The sequence below is a fragment of the Paramisgurnus dabryanus genome, chromosome 1, assembly GCF_030506205.2.
Source record: "Paramisgurnus dabryanus chromosome 1, PD_genome_1.1, whole genome shotgun sequence".
NCBI classification, from domain to species: domain Eukaryota; kingdom Metazoa; phylum Chordata; class Actinopteri; order Cypriniformes; family Cobitidae; genus Paramisgurnus; species Paramisgurnus dabryanus.
In genome coordinates this window covers 7,643,781-7,660,323 of record NC_133337.1, presented here as the reverse complement: position 1 = coordinate 7,660,323, position 16,543 = coordinate 7,643,781, and the positions used below count along the sequence as shown (strand labels likewise).

General features: G+C 39.5%; 1 protein-coding gene across 17 annotated transcripts in view; it reads right to left on the bottom strand.

Moving 5' to 3' along the window:
• wnk1b (WNK lysine deficient protein kinase 1b) overlaps positions 1 to 16,219 on the bottom strand; it is an 85,717-nt gene extending 69,498 nt beyond the window's left edge. For all 17 annotated transcript variants that reach the window (XM_065265782.2, XM_065265785.2, XM_065265788.2 and 14 more), the window contains exons 1-2: positions 15,635 to 16,219; positions 13,325 to 14,509 (exon numbers count right to left, since the gene is read on the bottom strand). In XM_065265782.2, the coding sequence (XP_065121854.1) occupies positions 13,325 to 14,074 (750 nt within the window). In that variant the 5' untranslated portion in view covers positions 14,075 to 14,509; positions 15,635 to 16,219. The remainder of the gene's footprint in view (positions 1 to 13,324; positions 14,510 to 15,634) is intronic.
• Between the last annotated feature and the right edge of the window lie 324 nt (positions 16,220 to 16,543).

Sequence of the window (16,543 nt, the reverse complement as noted above, 5' to 3'; positions counted from 1 at the left end):
TCGATTTATAATCGATTCTGAATCGATTTCATACAGGCATTGTTAATGGGACACGCGAATAATCGTTACAGCCCTACTATGCATACAAATCTATGGATATGTGTGTGCATATCTGAATGAGACTGGAAACTAGCAGGGGAGACAATTTAGAGTCTAAACATTTTTTTTTACTTAAAAAAGTATTCTTAAACTTGCAAAATAAAAATGTAGACAGACTATAACTTGCAAAATAAATACATACAGTAGACTAAGAAACTGAACATTACCATTTTAGACCATGCAAAGATTTTGGTTGGCAAAGGTTGTGATTCATTTGTGTTAAGCAAGCAGCTGTAGAAAACGTTTTCCATGTGTATCACTGATCTCAGTGTTAACATGTTATGTTAACAAAAGATTTGAATGCCTTCAAATCATTCGCTGGGAGGTCTGCCCGAGTGTCCCGCATGGAGAAAGGACTGCAATAGTTTTCTTGCACTGCCCCATGATGCATTATATCTTTGCAGGAGAGTTTGTTTTTACTCTGAACAATGGGACTCTTGTAAGGCATGCTTATGAGATGGCGAACTTCACCTCTTGGGAACCCAAGGGCAACACGTTTCCATCAACAGTAAAGTAATTTGCACAAAAGAGGGCAACCTCTGTATCTTTGGGACGCATCACTCATGCACATGCAAATCTGGCCAGCGGAAGTTAACAAAATCTAATAAAAAATGAGAAATTACATAATTAAAAGAAAACTTTTTTTGGTGCCGAAATAACAGCTGTGGTAGGGAGTGCTGGAGTGAAACAGACAGGTTGGAGAGGGCTCAAGTGTCTGTCACTGTGATTAGAAGGCAGAAATCCAAATAGGCGAGGGGGGCATATCATCACGAGGGACCCTTCAGCTGGGGTGAGGTGTGTGTTGATGAAAGCAGCAGGTTTAATGTGACAGTAGAGCATTCCTCATGGCCACACAACATAACTATGGCTCAGCAATGGGCCAAGACACATAAAGGAATTTGTCTTACAATCACATGCACTGGAGTAAAATGGATGTCTATTTTTTGCCACATTAAAGCCAATATGCAATCTATTTCTTTGGTTTACTTTTTCAGAGGTAACAGGAGCTAGCAGAAAAGTTAGATGTGTTATTCCCCTATTCCCCAAATTACATAAGAATTAAAAAAAGTCTATAACAAAGTGTATAGACTGGAAAGAAAAAACTGCATTTAGTTTTACAGTGCCAAAGAGGACAACATGAAATATTTAGTTTTTTCACTCTCTTTCCTTCAACAGACTTTAACTTGGAATATATCCGAACTATCATCATGCAAAAGTAAACATTCTTTGTTAACCAATTTTGTTAACAGGAAGCCTAACACCTTGAAATATTTGCTAAACCTACAAGGCACACAGAAAAATCTAGCAGCATAGTTTTGGCTGAATTGATCTCTCTTGACTGGGGAGAAGGCATGACAGAGACCAAAAGTGTAAATGTTGGATATCTGCCCTGAGTTGGCACTCACTGCCCAGAGTGATTCTTAAGGCCTGTACAGGGAAAACAGCACTGAGCTTCAGCAGAGCGAATCATGGTTCAGCAGAGGTAAATAAGTGCTTTTCAAAATGTAAATCACGCGTACGGACACTTCTGGCCTACATGAGAGTTATTTATAGGAGCAGAGAGAGAGCTAGCAAGTGATACAGGAATACAGTCAGATGTTCCCAAATTTCCAGAGACATCTGAATAAATGCAAAGCAGGAGCAGGGGGGAATGCAATCTTGCAGGGAACAAGATAAAGTTTTAAGTAGACATCAAATCCCCTTTATCCTTGAATGGGAACACTGATAGCAAAGGCTGCCTCAAAGAACATAAGATAAGCAGGCTGTTTGGAGGCTTGATGTTAACGGGTTGAACTTGCGACTTCCAACCAGCATAGTTGGGTCTGGATATTGTCATCTTTCTCGGGCTTTTACTGTCTGTAATTATGGAGTTGCATAAATTTGGGTGAAATACCGGAAGGGGGTCAGTGAGTAATGCGTCTGTACTCATCTTGAAGTTCAAAATCATATTCACGCACAATCAGAGGTGACAAATTCTGCATTGTCAAATGTGCAAGCGGAGGCACGACAGGTGTAGATGAATCATCACATTAAGCTTCTCTTACGAATATGACGTCTGGATGAATCAGACCTTTTAATCAGTGTTACTTTCTCAAGAGTCTTTAAACGCCTAAAAGGCTTCTTTTAAACAATGCAATAACATCATATTCCTCAGCTCTAAAGTAGTAAACTGACTCATCACTGTTCTAGTCTACAAAAACCAGTTGAACAGATATACATGCTATATTATGGCACTGTTCCTGGCAGCGTTGAGCCCTCTGGCATCACCTGAAGCATTCTCATTCATCAAAGACAGATGTGTCGAAGCCTTATCTTTCTTGATCGTTCTTCTTGTTTAAACAAGGACCCATTTGCTCAACTATGGAGGTAGACCACACAAAAGAAAATAAAAGCTCAATTGTAAATAAGCTGAATTTGTTTAAGCCCTGGTGATAACATGCTAATAGGTCATTGTGTGGAGAAGAGGAAAGAGAATTGGAAATATTTGGTATTTAAATATCATTATTTAAGATCTTTTAGAAACATATTTTTAGAATCTTGCAAAAGCACAACGAATGCATTTTCTGAGAAAACATGGCAAAACTGAGTGGATATATAGTCTTTACCATCACACCAATCTGACCACAGACAGTTTGCAACACGTCTGCAACATGGTAGGAAGGAAGTCCTGTTTCAGCCATTTTTATACCTGGAGTACAGTAAGCAGGTTTGCAAAGTATTTGTAGTGACAGAAACACGGCATGAATGAAGACAACCAACAGTGCACAGTGACTTGGTGATTTCCAGCTGTAAAAAAAGATGCTGGTTGAACAACATCTAAAGAGACACGTACAACCATGTGCTTCTGATAAGTGTAATTTATTTTTAAGGGCAAACACTGGGCTTCAAAGCAAAACGAAAAGAGGAAGCAAGCATTTTTGACCCGTATAGGACAAATGTCAGTGTTTAAAAGCACAGTCATATTCAAAGTCAGCTTCCTCATCAGATGTGTTACACACAGGAAGCTGTACATTTCCTTTTTCTTTCTGATGACACAAATGCAGCAAGACAACACAACACAAGACACAGCAAGAGAGTAGAAGGGACAATCCAACTAAGGTGCAAATTCCAGGGTATCTATTAATAGAGGCTGCTTGACAATGCAGAAATATTGCAGGTCATGCAGTGAGGAAATCTTGTAGACAGTGCAGTATCATCCAGTTCTGTTCTGTACAATGCAATGCAATCTAAAGCACAACATTCATCTAGAATGAAAGTGAAATACGAGGCATTTGATGGTACAAGTTTTAAGGCTGTTCGCTAATCATCATGACCACATCAAATCCATTAAGCCTGAAAAATGCAGTGATTGAATAAGTTTGCTTATGTAATCACAAGTGCCAAAGCCAAGCAGACCAGATTAGGGCATCAGGGGCAACTGCGTTCCTCTGGCATGAAAGAAATCGCATCACAATGTGAAACATCATGGTGCAGTGCAGAATCAGATTTTTAATTTTTGTAAAGAGGTACATAGCAGGAACGTGGGAACAAACCAACTTGGGCAAGACAGCAGGATCTCGTATGTCTTTATATATTTACATTTATGCAGACGCTTTTACCCAAAGCAACTTGCAGTGCATTACAAGGTACAGTGCATTTTTGACAGCATCTGTGCTCCCTTGGTTTAAACCATGACCTAGCTATACAGGGGTAACAATTTGTGTCATTTGCCATTAAATGGTTTCTGTTCTGAGGAAAGCAGTGCAGCTTTTATTTATCAAGACTTTGCATTCTCTTTTCTGAAAATGATCTTTTAATGATCAAAGTTATTTAACCAAATGTGCTTTAGTGGGAAATATAATTTAGGTCAGACACAGGGCATACATTTTCCTGTGCGTTTGTGTGCAATAGTGGGGTCACAGCTGGGTCAGCGTCACATGGGAACGTCCAGTACAGTAGGAATACAGCCACCTGACTGCCACATTCCACACAGAAGAGAGAGAGAAGACAGAAAGACTGCTGGAAGGGATACAATGTTTTGGGGTGGGAACTGAGGAAGAACGGAAAACATTGATGTGTGACACTCAACTAGGAATAAGCCTTTTTCAGTAATATAATATTTGAATATTTAAGCTAATAAAAAATAATATTTGTTTATTTAAATCACGTTAATTAATACATTTTTGAAGTTTTGTATTTCATTTTGCCACAATTTCACAGAAGGCTTATAATAAGGAAATATCAACAAGCAGCTAAGCTAATATTTTTAATAGGAATGTCAATTTATGCAATTTCCCACATTCGATAATCGTTTATATTAACGATCAATTAATCAAATTATCGTTAACAGTTATAGTGCAGTAAGCCTTTACTGCAGTGGCATATAGCCAATGACATAAAAGTGTGCGTAAAAACGCCAGCTTCCTCACGCAAATTAAAATATTTTATTTTGTTTAAATAACATGCTAGTGGAATTGTAAAATGAGTCAATGTAGTTAGTGTTTTGATAAAATCATCAATTTAAACTTATCACGTAATTAAATATTATGACAAATACATACATTGTATAACTCTAAAATCTAAATTTACATTTTACTAATAACGTAAGCCGACTTGAAATATTTTCGCTGGCTATGCTACTGTTTGCTGTTAAACAACCATCTGCACTTATCTGGTTCATTTTCCTCAGAGCACCACATAATAAACATTCTCAGTTTTGTTCCGTTCTCCGTGTTGGCCTTGTTTAGCTCTGTACTAACAAAATAAAGTAGGCTATATAACCGGAAGCTAACAAATCTCTCATGATGCCCTGGTGCAGCGGAGTAGAACGTCTAAATAATTTGTGAGCCGGTGAATAAAAACAGACAACCCGGAGTTAAAACTTTAAATACATAAATTAGTCAGTGATCTAAATTGCCAAAACAAACAAAAACACATTAAAATTCATATTCATTTAGGTTTTACATTAATCTCTGTAAAAGACAGTACATGTAAAGTAAAAAAGCATTAAATGAGAAGTAGCCTTAACCCTGCGGTGGTATAAAATCAACCAACAAACAAACATTCAAATAGCCTTTTTTTATTTGAATTATTATTGCAGATCGAATATTTGACCATTCAGGCACATTCCTACAGTCAACCAAACTAAATTCCACTGAAAGCCTTTCTCTCGTAGACTTAAGTACTATTCGGACGGGATTAGTTTTACATAGGGAGGTGGGGTAAAGCAAGGTTTTATCAGAGCTTCTCAGTGATTTTAGTCCAGTCCGAATGCTCTATGTCAGTAATCATTACGGACAATGTCAGTAAAGATTACGGCGTCTTTTACCTTCTGTAAAAAGGTCCGGAGAAATTACCTCAGGTAATACTAATCCAGTGCGAATAGACCAGCTGTAAATATCCACGTAAATCGCGTCATTTCCTTTCAATTTGCGGGTTTCTTTTAAATATAGAAGCGCTTAAAGAAGCATTTACTTGCGTTCTAGACGGGAAACAAGTCAGTGGCAGGTCAGTTTCTGAATAAAACACGACACAAACTTTAAAAAAAAAAAAGTCAAATTCACTTCTCAGATTCGCGGAACTGTTTACGAAACTGACGTTCTCCCCAAACTGAAATTAATCACAGTGTTTCGCATTTTCCTTGTCTGTTTCATGTTGTTTGCACATCTGATATCAAGAGGCAAGGTAACGTGCACGTGAAGACGAGAGGTGACGCGCTGCGCAAACGAGTTACCCCTCCCACTTCTGAATGTTTTACTGAGAATTCTAATCCCGTCCGAATTGACCATTAATATTACCGACGTCCTGTGGTAAAATTACATTACGCCATCTACCCCTGTAAAACTAATCCCGTCCGAATAGGGCTTTAGGAGCATAAAAACACCGGCATCCACACTGTCACAGGATATGACGTACACAGACAATCTGTAGCCTGTAAAGGCTCACCCCAAAGGGGCAAGAAGGTCAGACTTGTTCTGTGATGACTCCACTTGAAACAGCGGTGTCAGAAACACACCAGTGCTAAAGTACAAGATAGAAAACAAATCAGAGCTGTGCCATGACCACAAAATGATATTGCAGGGTCACCATGACTGACACAGAGTGCCAGTGTACAGCCGGTTAGAACTAATGAGCCAAGATTAGGCCACAGTTATGGGATTTAAGCTTATTGGAGAGCTAAAGCATTCTCCCGGGGCAACATGGCTTCACATCATTACTCAGAACTGTCTGCTCCAGTTCTGACCATGGAGTGGAACGACAGCGGCAGATGAGGTGATGCTATTTATAGTTTGGAAACAGGGAAGAAACCTAAACAGTGGAATAAACTAGCACTCTGTCTTGATCTCTACCAAGCATTTATGCAGTCTGTTTCAAAATCACAGGATGAATCGGGCGGCAAACTTGATAAATCTAACAGATGTTTAAAAATCTGTACTTCCGCTAGGCTTGTTTAAGCATATTCCACCAAATTCAGCTGCACTCTGGGTGAAGAGGACGTCCTAGTTTTTTAACCACTGCAGGGAGCTTTCGAATGATGAAACGGACCTTGACAGCACAGTCATCCAAATAAACACCAGTTTTAGTTGATAGAGTTCAGGCTACCTTCAGTGCTGCACTTTTATAGGTGCCAACACCCCTCTGACATTTACCAGAAGCAGCATCACGCTGATCTAACTAATACATTTTATATATATATATATATATATATATATATATACACAATTATACAATATAAATAATATACAAAACCCAGCAGCTACAGGTGGTTTTGAAAGGTGCAATGCTTCGGAAACAATTAAAAACATAAGGCAGTCGCAGGCAAAAACGTCTGTGTGTACATGCCTCCTAAGAAACTATCAGCCTCAATCTATTAATTTGTCATTATTTGTCCTCTAATTCTCCATGGCTGTTTCATCCTTTCATGGATGTAGTACACAGTATGGTGGAACCTTCCCAAATTGAAATGCACAATGACGAAATTTCCCAGACCCTACTAACAGCATTTTTATCCAATAATACTGGTTCAAGCAAAGAACGACCCCAGACCTGCTACATATTATCTGTTCTCTAGTTTCAGATACTTTATTTGATTTATCTGCACATGAAACTGAGCCCTTTACTTCATAAAACTAAGCTCTCAATTAGCGGGAGAGAGAGGGAGGTTATGAGAAACAGCAGAGATGGATATCAGCTGCAGGGCCACCATTCACACTTTTAAACTTGTGTATATTTACAGCCTTTGAATTTAGGAACAAGTACAAAATGATTCGAAGATGGAAAAACTTTAAGAATAAAATGTCAGCAGTTTTTACAGAGGAAATAAGTTACTCACTGAACACTGCTGATTTGCTCTTTTGAACTTTCTTGTTAAAAATTTATAAAACAAATGCGATCTACTCTTATTAAGGGCAAAATTCTTGTATCTAGATTGGCAGATAAAAAGTGTTCTGTGCTTTAAATTCTGTTTCGGATAGAGCAGACAAAACCAGAGGGAGTCCACATTGAATCGGATGCCCCCCTCCTTGAGGTTTTTTGTCCCCTCTAAAAGCTGACGTCCTGCCACAAGAATCCGAAGAATGCAAATGCGAAACAGCCCCAGAAAAGTGGGAGGAGGTGCTACTGTAGATCCCGTCAGCCCACCATGAGGGCAGCCTCTAGGATGCTCCTTATACAGAGATTACACATTTTCAAATTCAGGATTTGTTGCGTCACTGAACTATTCTCTAAAAAGAACCAACACACAAACAACAGCAAATATATTGTAGACAAATCATTTGTTTAGAATGTGTTTGAATTAAAAATTCAATAAAAGGGGGCTGAGGTGAGTGGTGAAACACGACGAATTGACTGCCCTCCCATTATGACCTTTAACACACTTATGCTACCTAGAAAACCATAGTGATGTCAGAGATAATGAAGGAAGAGAAGGAGAGACTACAAGAGATCAAACCTGATTTTCCTCATGAGCTACTGTATTGACAGTGAGGAAACCTGTTGAATAACAGATGAGAACCATGCCCTGGGGGTTGTGAGGTATAACAAGCCTTGGCAAGCCGAAAACTCTCTGTATGTCAGAGATAGACCTGCTGCTGAGACTACACGTACTTTTCGACAGAGAAAAAAATGTTTTAGATTATGTCTAGAGTATTTGGAGCAGATCTGCACTTTAAATTGAACCTCCCAATACACACAACCAAGTGTCATAATAATTTTCATCATTGATCTTCAAAGACAGCATTGCCACATTTCAAACAGATGTTCGGCAGTATTTTATCAGGAACTAAAACTAGAAGCTTCCCTATACTGGATCAATAAATAAAATGTGTTATAAGTTCACTACAAAGGGAAATAATAGAATGCTACGAAGGTTTAAAGTATGCAACCCATGACGAGTAATTGCATAAAGGGGAAATATGTTCTTTTAAATAGAGTAAAAAAGGTTCATAATGAATCTGGTGAGAAGTGAAACCACGATTTGAGACAAGTGCATCTTTCAAAGGAAAGAGCTGTATGTGTTTGTGGCAAACACACAAAACTTTTGCAGTCTCATTGCTTTGAAAACACAAAATTAAAAACCATAGCTGATCTTGGAAAATAAGATTAACTGCAAGTGGAGATAAAACACAAAGTACAGGCGAAACCTAAAGCCTATCAGATAGCATCTCACAGCCACAAAGCTCTCAGTAAATTTCCACGTTGAATGACATCTTTTCCCCTGTATTCTGTGTAAGACACACACAATGACTAAACAGGGACACAGGCATGTGTACTGCAAATGAGGAAGGACATCAGTGCTGGCTAATGAAGGAAGCGCTTCTCCTGTCTTTGTCTTTTAAAAAATGGTTTTCAACAATGAAGAGGGAAACGGTTATGGCTGGGATCCATGGAATTGGATTTCTTCCTCAACTGTTCCCCTCACATCCTCTACATTACTCACAGATGACGAAACTCTCTGGGGCATGTCTCTTTTGAACCAGCACCTCCCTCAGAAATTCCTACACTGTGATATCTCACAGCTACCACATGGCGATAAAGCTGATGGTGCGACAGCCGCATGGTTTAAAATAGTCAAACAACTGGAGTTTGAATCGAAGTATACATTTGTGTTGGGAATCATGTGTGTTTAGACAGCCATTCGCAAGTGGTCTCCATTCCTCAAGACTGCTGGAAGCAAAGAGTGTAATAAGCCAAGTGGAAGTGGAGAAGTGCTTGCTAACCGGGTTACGTACCATCAGGGCACTAAAAGCACATTAAGACAACACACAAAGCCTGGGAAACAGAAGGAGGAGAGAAGAGCTGATTAATCTGATAATAAAAAGCATTCATTTCCAACCCTTTATTAAAAAACAGAACTGAAATCTTCAAAAACTGCACAAACATGTTGTTCCTTGAACATCCCTGAGCTGTTAAAGTAATAATAATAAAATAAAATAAAAATGGACTAACACAAAAAACATACGCATTTTTGCTTTACATCTGCCAAATATAAAGACTTTTTTTTAAATAAAGTTCACCTGAGCTGCCAGAACAATAAATCATTTATAAAAAATAAAGAACAATACAAATCAGAAGCAAAATGATCTGCCAATGGGGTAGAAAAATAATATTAATGAAATATAATCTCAAACAGAAACAAGATTATTTTTATTACCCCATTGGCGGATAATTTTGATTGTTTTGTGCAAACAATCTGTTAATTTTGAGGTGGGTTTTTTATTTTCAGAAAACGGGACAACATTTCTCATGCCATTTTTCTTGTTTAGTAAATGCATCTTGATCTGCATTGCAAACCTGTGTGACAGCTGTCCAGCTGTCATTAGAAGCACTAGTGCAGTGCCTGTGGTTTTTGTGTGTGTTTTTAGTAATTGTTTAGTAATTGGCTTGGTGTGTTTTAGTGCTCATTGTTACAATTACATTGCAAAAGTTCAGTGACATTTTTATTTGTGCATGGTAGAAAGAAAATACTGATACTGACATACAATATAAATGGATAATTGAACTACATGTCTCTAAAAGAGAGAGAGAGAGAGAGAGAGAGAGAGAGAGAGAGAGAGAGAGAGAGAGAGAGAGATCCTTGTTATTAAGACATCAACCCCATTCACACAGACCTTTGGTCCCAGAAAAACCCATAAACTTGCCAGACAAGCTTCTGTGTGAACGCAAACATGTTCCGTAAATCTTCTGGGATCATTGCCGGAAAGAGGACCTTGTAAGATAAACGGAAAACCCTCTGTGTGAACAAGAAGCCGAAACAATGCCATAATGGGCATGTCGTAGTGAGGATGCACGCATCATCAGAACAAAAGTTATGGTTCAGCTATTTAAAACGAGAGATTTATATGCATATCAACATTCACGACAAGAAGTTGGTTCAACTCTTTAAAATGAGGGATTTACAACATTCATGACGAGAAATGTCAGCAAACTGGACTGACGCAGATATCAGGTAAGTTAGCTCGTCACTTACTGCGCTGAAGAGGAGATCATTCAGCAGCATAAAAGAATATCGTGTCAGGCGCTCATTTGATTATATAATAAACAAAATATGCCCACCCATCATCCCAACAAGATATACATTCAGCTCCTCAAAAAGGGGGTTTTAAATGCATATTAACAATAACGATGAGAAATGTCTGAAAACTGTATTAAAGCAGAGATCAGGGAGCTCGTCAAATATAGACTATGAAGCTGAGATCATTCACCAGAATAGAATGGCGCGCCATGTGCTCCTTTATAGTCTTATTATAAACAAAAAAGCACGCGAGACATGCAAACTTCAGACGCTGCGTATAGATAGTGGCGCACTTTACAGGTCACGTGTCTTTCCGAACAAAACTAGAAAAATCCAGGATGCATTTTCCATGTATTTTCCGGAATGTCTGTGTGAAAAGGGCTATGTAGACTGGCACTGATCATGCTTTTAAACAAAATAAGCAAGCAACATGCAATACATTCTATGTCCGTCATTCTAAATACAAAGATGTCCATTTTACGTCTTTTAGTTTTTAAACCGAATTAAAGCACTGTTTTAGAAAAGTGTGGATGCAAAAGCCTTACGGTGCTTTAAGACCATGGGGAATCCCTGGCAGCGGTGGACTTGTGTTTGAATGAAATATCTGAGAACACAATGCGCGAAAGAAACAGAGTGTGTTCACTTCCCCCCACGTTAAAACTCAACTTTTTTTTATACTCAAAAATCTCAGCGTCGCGTGACACCACGAATCGATTATGAAATTCAATGCCAAAACTTTCAGTAATCGATTTTTATCGATTTAATTGATTCGTTGTTGCAGCCCTAATTCTTGCATCAATTTACAATGGCATCGAAAAAGTAAGAATCTGTTGGAATATCGTGCCCGATTTCACATACAAGGCTTAAGGCTAGTCCCTGACTAAAATGTATGTTTGAGCTGTCTTAACTGAAAATAACTTGCCCTGAAATATCTTAAAATATGTACGCATACACGTGACGGTCTCAAAGGCACACCAGTAGCCAATTTACTAAGGCATAGTCATGCCTTGTATGTGAAACCAGGCCTATGGGATATTCAAATAGTGATAATGCAAAAGTGTTACAAATTGCAAGTTTCAGAAAGTGCCAAATATGTTACAAGATATGAGGCAGTGTCTGAGTCAAAGAAACAAATTCCAAAGCAATCCGAAATGGAAGCTCCGAAAAGGATTCAGCTCAGCAGAGAAATAAAGCAGTTCTGATGTCTCATTAACAAAGCTGAAAAGATAATCATCTTTCTCCTTACTGTGAGTAAGAGAAGTTCCAATTACTGCTGACCAGTAAGACTTCCAACTACCTTTAAAAAAAAGTCCAAAAATAAGTAGAGAGGGAAAAGGAGAGAGGCAGACACAAAGCACCCCTCCATATTTTCCCCCGTCTCCTTGTTTCTCTTTCAATGACCTTCCTTTGTCAAGGCTGGACCTCTGCTCCTAACTGACCCCTGAATTACTAAGGATTGCTCTGTAGGCCTTGATCTATCTATAAAAGCGTGGAACAAGGGGGTATGCATTTAAAAAGTGGCCATAATACCCAATTACCCAAAAGTTACTTTGCTTTGACCATTGCACAATGGTACAACCTCCTTATCCTGATCGCCAATGATGTGATGTTACTGGCACTGTTCCTTGTTACATTCCAGAGTTTTACACCCCACCCTCATGGCATATTTTACACACTTTCATTTCAGTGTGCTTTGACATGTTTATGTAGCACTTTTAATCTATGAGTGCTTAGGGGGAATTAATTTTAGTGTCTAATATGCCTCTGACCATTGGGGATAACAGATCGGTTTGTGATGGAGGATCTTCACCAGGCAACTGACAACAATCCGCTCCAGGAAAGGTTCATATAGAGTTAAAAACCAGATAGCAAGAAACACAGAGACTGTCTTGTGATATTTAATGGGAGCACTCAGGCAGTATGCCATTCGGGTAATGGGATCCAACCGAGTTTTATTTGCCAAGACCAAATTTGACAGATTTAGATGCATTTATAGTCTAGGTGTTATAAAAAGGCCACGTAATGTAGCCCAACTTGCATTTAAAGCTACACTAGATATCTGTGACCCTGGACCACAAAACCAGTATTAAGTCGCACAATATACATTTATTTGTAGCAATACCTAACATTACATTATATTGGTCAAAATTATGGATTTTTCTTTTATGCCAAACATTTAGAGTGGGTGCATGTGCAACTTTAAAGGCTAATTTCTCTTTTTTTTCACCCTCAGATTCCAGATTTTGAAACTTGGGAAACTCGTATATTCAGATTATAAGATTTCATAAGTGTCGTGGTCCAGGGTCTCATTTTAATAAGAATTTTGTGGACCTAGTAAGTGGCAAGATACAACTGACTACCAGCTAACTCAATAACACATGCATCACAATGACACATGAACATACAATAAGTATTTACAACAAGACTTATTCACTTCAGCCTTTGCATATTTGTTAAAAGTACACCTTTGGCCTAACTAACAACTTCCCCTTAATCTTCTTCAGCAGCCTATTGAGAACCATAACCACAGAATTGCATAAATAAACTTCACCAAGGTGACTTCCTGTTGTAACTTTGAGATCCATTTTTATTCTTTCACAGTTGTGTTTAACCAGAGCATTTCTAAGAGTCTGGTCAACCACAAGACACAACGAGAGAAGTTCACATTAAAGCATCCACAGTGAAAAAAGGCTAAATATAATAGCAAAGTTTCATAAAACAGTTGCTTCTTACCTGAAGTTCACACCATGCTACTTCCACCGTTGTTTCAGTATCCAAACCCTTGTAGACTGTTTTGAAGGACCCACGTCCAATCTCTATATCGAATTTCAGAAAACGGCCATCTGGCGAGGTGCCTACAGCTTTCGTCTCCACTTCCTCATTGTCCTCCTGGACCTTCTTCTCTGCCTCCCTCTGCTCAGCCTCAGCACGGGCCTTCGCCACCCCTTTCTCCTCTTCCTCACGTTTGTCTGCTTCGCTGGTTTCCCGTTCCTGCTCACCCACACAGCAGACCATGGTCTCCCCTGCCCCAATAACCTCACTCTGCCTCGCACTCTCATCCTGCACAGATATGCTCTGTAACTCCACTATCCCACCAGCCCCAGCGCCTCTTCCTCCACTACCCATATCCTCCGCACGCTCTTCCTCCACAACCCCTGAAACACCTGCCCGGGCATCAATGGTTTTGTCAGGGGTCGAACACAGTCCGGCAGGCACAACAAATTGTTCGCAGTCCGGAGGAGAGGTAAGGATGCAGGCCTTGCTTGGAAGGTCGAGGGCCGTGGCATTGGAGTCACAGATGACGCTGCGCCTAAAAAACCTGTGCTCGGCCGTCTTCAGGTCTTTATCCATTGTGTGGCGCCGCTTTCGGACTACCGTGTCTAGCTTCTCACTCACAAGCGTGTCCGAACCGGAGCCGTTCACATTCTTTGGTGGTGGAGGGGCCAAGAAGGTCCCCACCTTATCGGGATTTTCTGACGACATCTCTCCACAAACAAAAACAAAAATAGTATAAATAAATTATAACGAAAACGCAAATGTAAACTTTTTGAGGAAATTTCCTGTTTCAAACAAAATGTGTGGCACAAAACGGCTATGAAAAAATAAAAGCTCACAGAGTTGGACAATCACCTCCGTGGGGTATTCCTTATTAACAGTTACTCATACAGTGTATGGGGCAAAGGCCCAAGAGAGGAGGTGTTCTTTTAAAGAACAAGACACAGTCACAGAGACGCAAGCACTGATGGTGACAGACAAAAACTGTCAAATCCAGTTCATCCATCCTGCAGTGACCCTGGGACAGCCGTCATTGGGCATAAGGGACTAAAAGAGGGAGAAGGGCAGGAGCCTGTAGATTGTTAAGACCGCCACAGAGTGCAGGAAACCTGGCTGCGAAACCCAAACCCAGGTCCAGATTTACTGCAAGAGACGCACACAGACAAAGAACAGACTCAATTGCATGCCTGAGCATAGATCATTCTTGTATGTGACCTTTGAGTTGTTAACCTAAATGAATTATAACCATAGCAAATGTCTTTAGTCTATAACATTTTACACAAGGTTAAAACATTTAAACTGTTTTAAGATTTTACTTAAACTTATTGAAAGTTCAATATTTGTTCAGATTAAAGCATTTACAAACTGCCCAACAAGCATTGTAAATATTACAAATGATAACAGCACTGAAGACAAGAGCTTAAAAAAAAATGTCGTGTAGATTTATAAAAGAATATTAGCATACGCAAAAACGTTACGTTTTAGCAGTTAAATAAACTGACAAAATTTATAATAGACTAGTCCTCACACATACTGTTAACGACATATTTGCAACTATACGCTAAATACACTTCTAACGTTAAACGCATAATAAACGTTTCTCAAAAGCATTTAGCTAACTGGTGTTGGGTGTTAAGTGTTGAGCTCTCGGCTTTCCAAGACTCCACCAGGCCTTGCTCTTGATACAGTCAGTGGGGTTCTCTTTATACCTTAAATACATTATTAAATGAATATTAAATAGTTGTATTAAATTTTCCAAAAATTATAAAAGAATTACTTAATGTAACATTACTGTAGATTAGCATGTCGGCTACGCACGCTGGGGTCGCGAGACAGGTCGTCTTGGTTACGTGAGGTGGTCGACTGAGATTTATTGATTTTTGTTATTATATTGCGATAAAACAACAACACTAAAATACCTGGAACAAATTTCGCATTTTTTTCCACCGCACAATTCATCTTTATTGAAAAATATAATCTATATTCTCTCACAAAACAACCTTGACGGAGGCGAGTGAATGGAAAGTTGCTGTTTGATTATTCTCTCGCGCTCTTAACATAATACCGCGCGCGTATCAATACTGAATGGAAAGCCCGTGACAACACCGCGCTCGAATCCTCAAACGTTAAACGTATCCCGTGTTACAATTTAGGTAAAGTTATCATGTTGCATGCAGTGGAAGTTGATATTGTGTGCACGTCAAGCTGACAGTGCCACCACCAGCTGAGCTTTACAGCCAGGTATATAAACATTTATGGTGCGATTACCTTTCGTATCGTGATATCCATCCCACTTTCTTCTGGTGTAGACAAAGCGACAGCTGTGGATGTTTGCGTTGGCCGAGCAAATAATTTAATATCCAAATAGCATAGAAAACTATCAAACCGAATCGTCCAACAATATCAATCCCATAGATGTAGCAGAACTACGCTTTTTTTGCAATACAGGCCAAGTTCAACACGAATCCAACGCGATGCAACGATCCTAACGAAATCGGTATCCGGCGTAACGACGTTTCCCGTGATGAAACATACTGACAAAGTGCGGTTCCGGTCGACTGATCCGCAGCAAATCACCGATTTTCTTAATTTCACGTGAACAATGCAACAATATCCACTGCGGCTGGCGACCCGGTTGGCACGAAAGTCTCGATCGGGAATTAAATCGTTATCCTGATTCAGCAGTCGGAAAATGGCAGCTCGTCGTCTCCGTATGCGGTTTATTCGTGGGTCCGGACGACATTGAGGTTGCGGTGTAACTGCTGCTCTCGGTTCGGGTGGTGTTATTAAGACTCCGACTTGTCACGTTGGTTTTAGCTGCGAGGCTGCTGCTGCTGCTGCTGCTGCTGCTGCTGTCTACCCTCCCACTGAATACTGACAGCAGAGCCAGTCTGCAGTTTACTTAACAGACCTGATGAGGGCGCTGTTTCACTTCTAGTTTAATAGGAACATAAACGCAAATGGCACCGAGAGAGTATAGTATTGCACATACTGAACGCAGATACTTTTGTTTATAATCTATAGTATATTCTGTTATCTTCTTCTAATATTTTCTGTTTCATGTTTGCTGTGTTATTGAAGGACGGAGCCACGGTCACATGTGAATGACGTCACAGGGACTATGCGTAAATACGTACGAGTTGTTTACAAAAAAAAAAAACCATGAGTAAGAGTTGT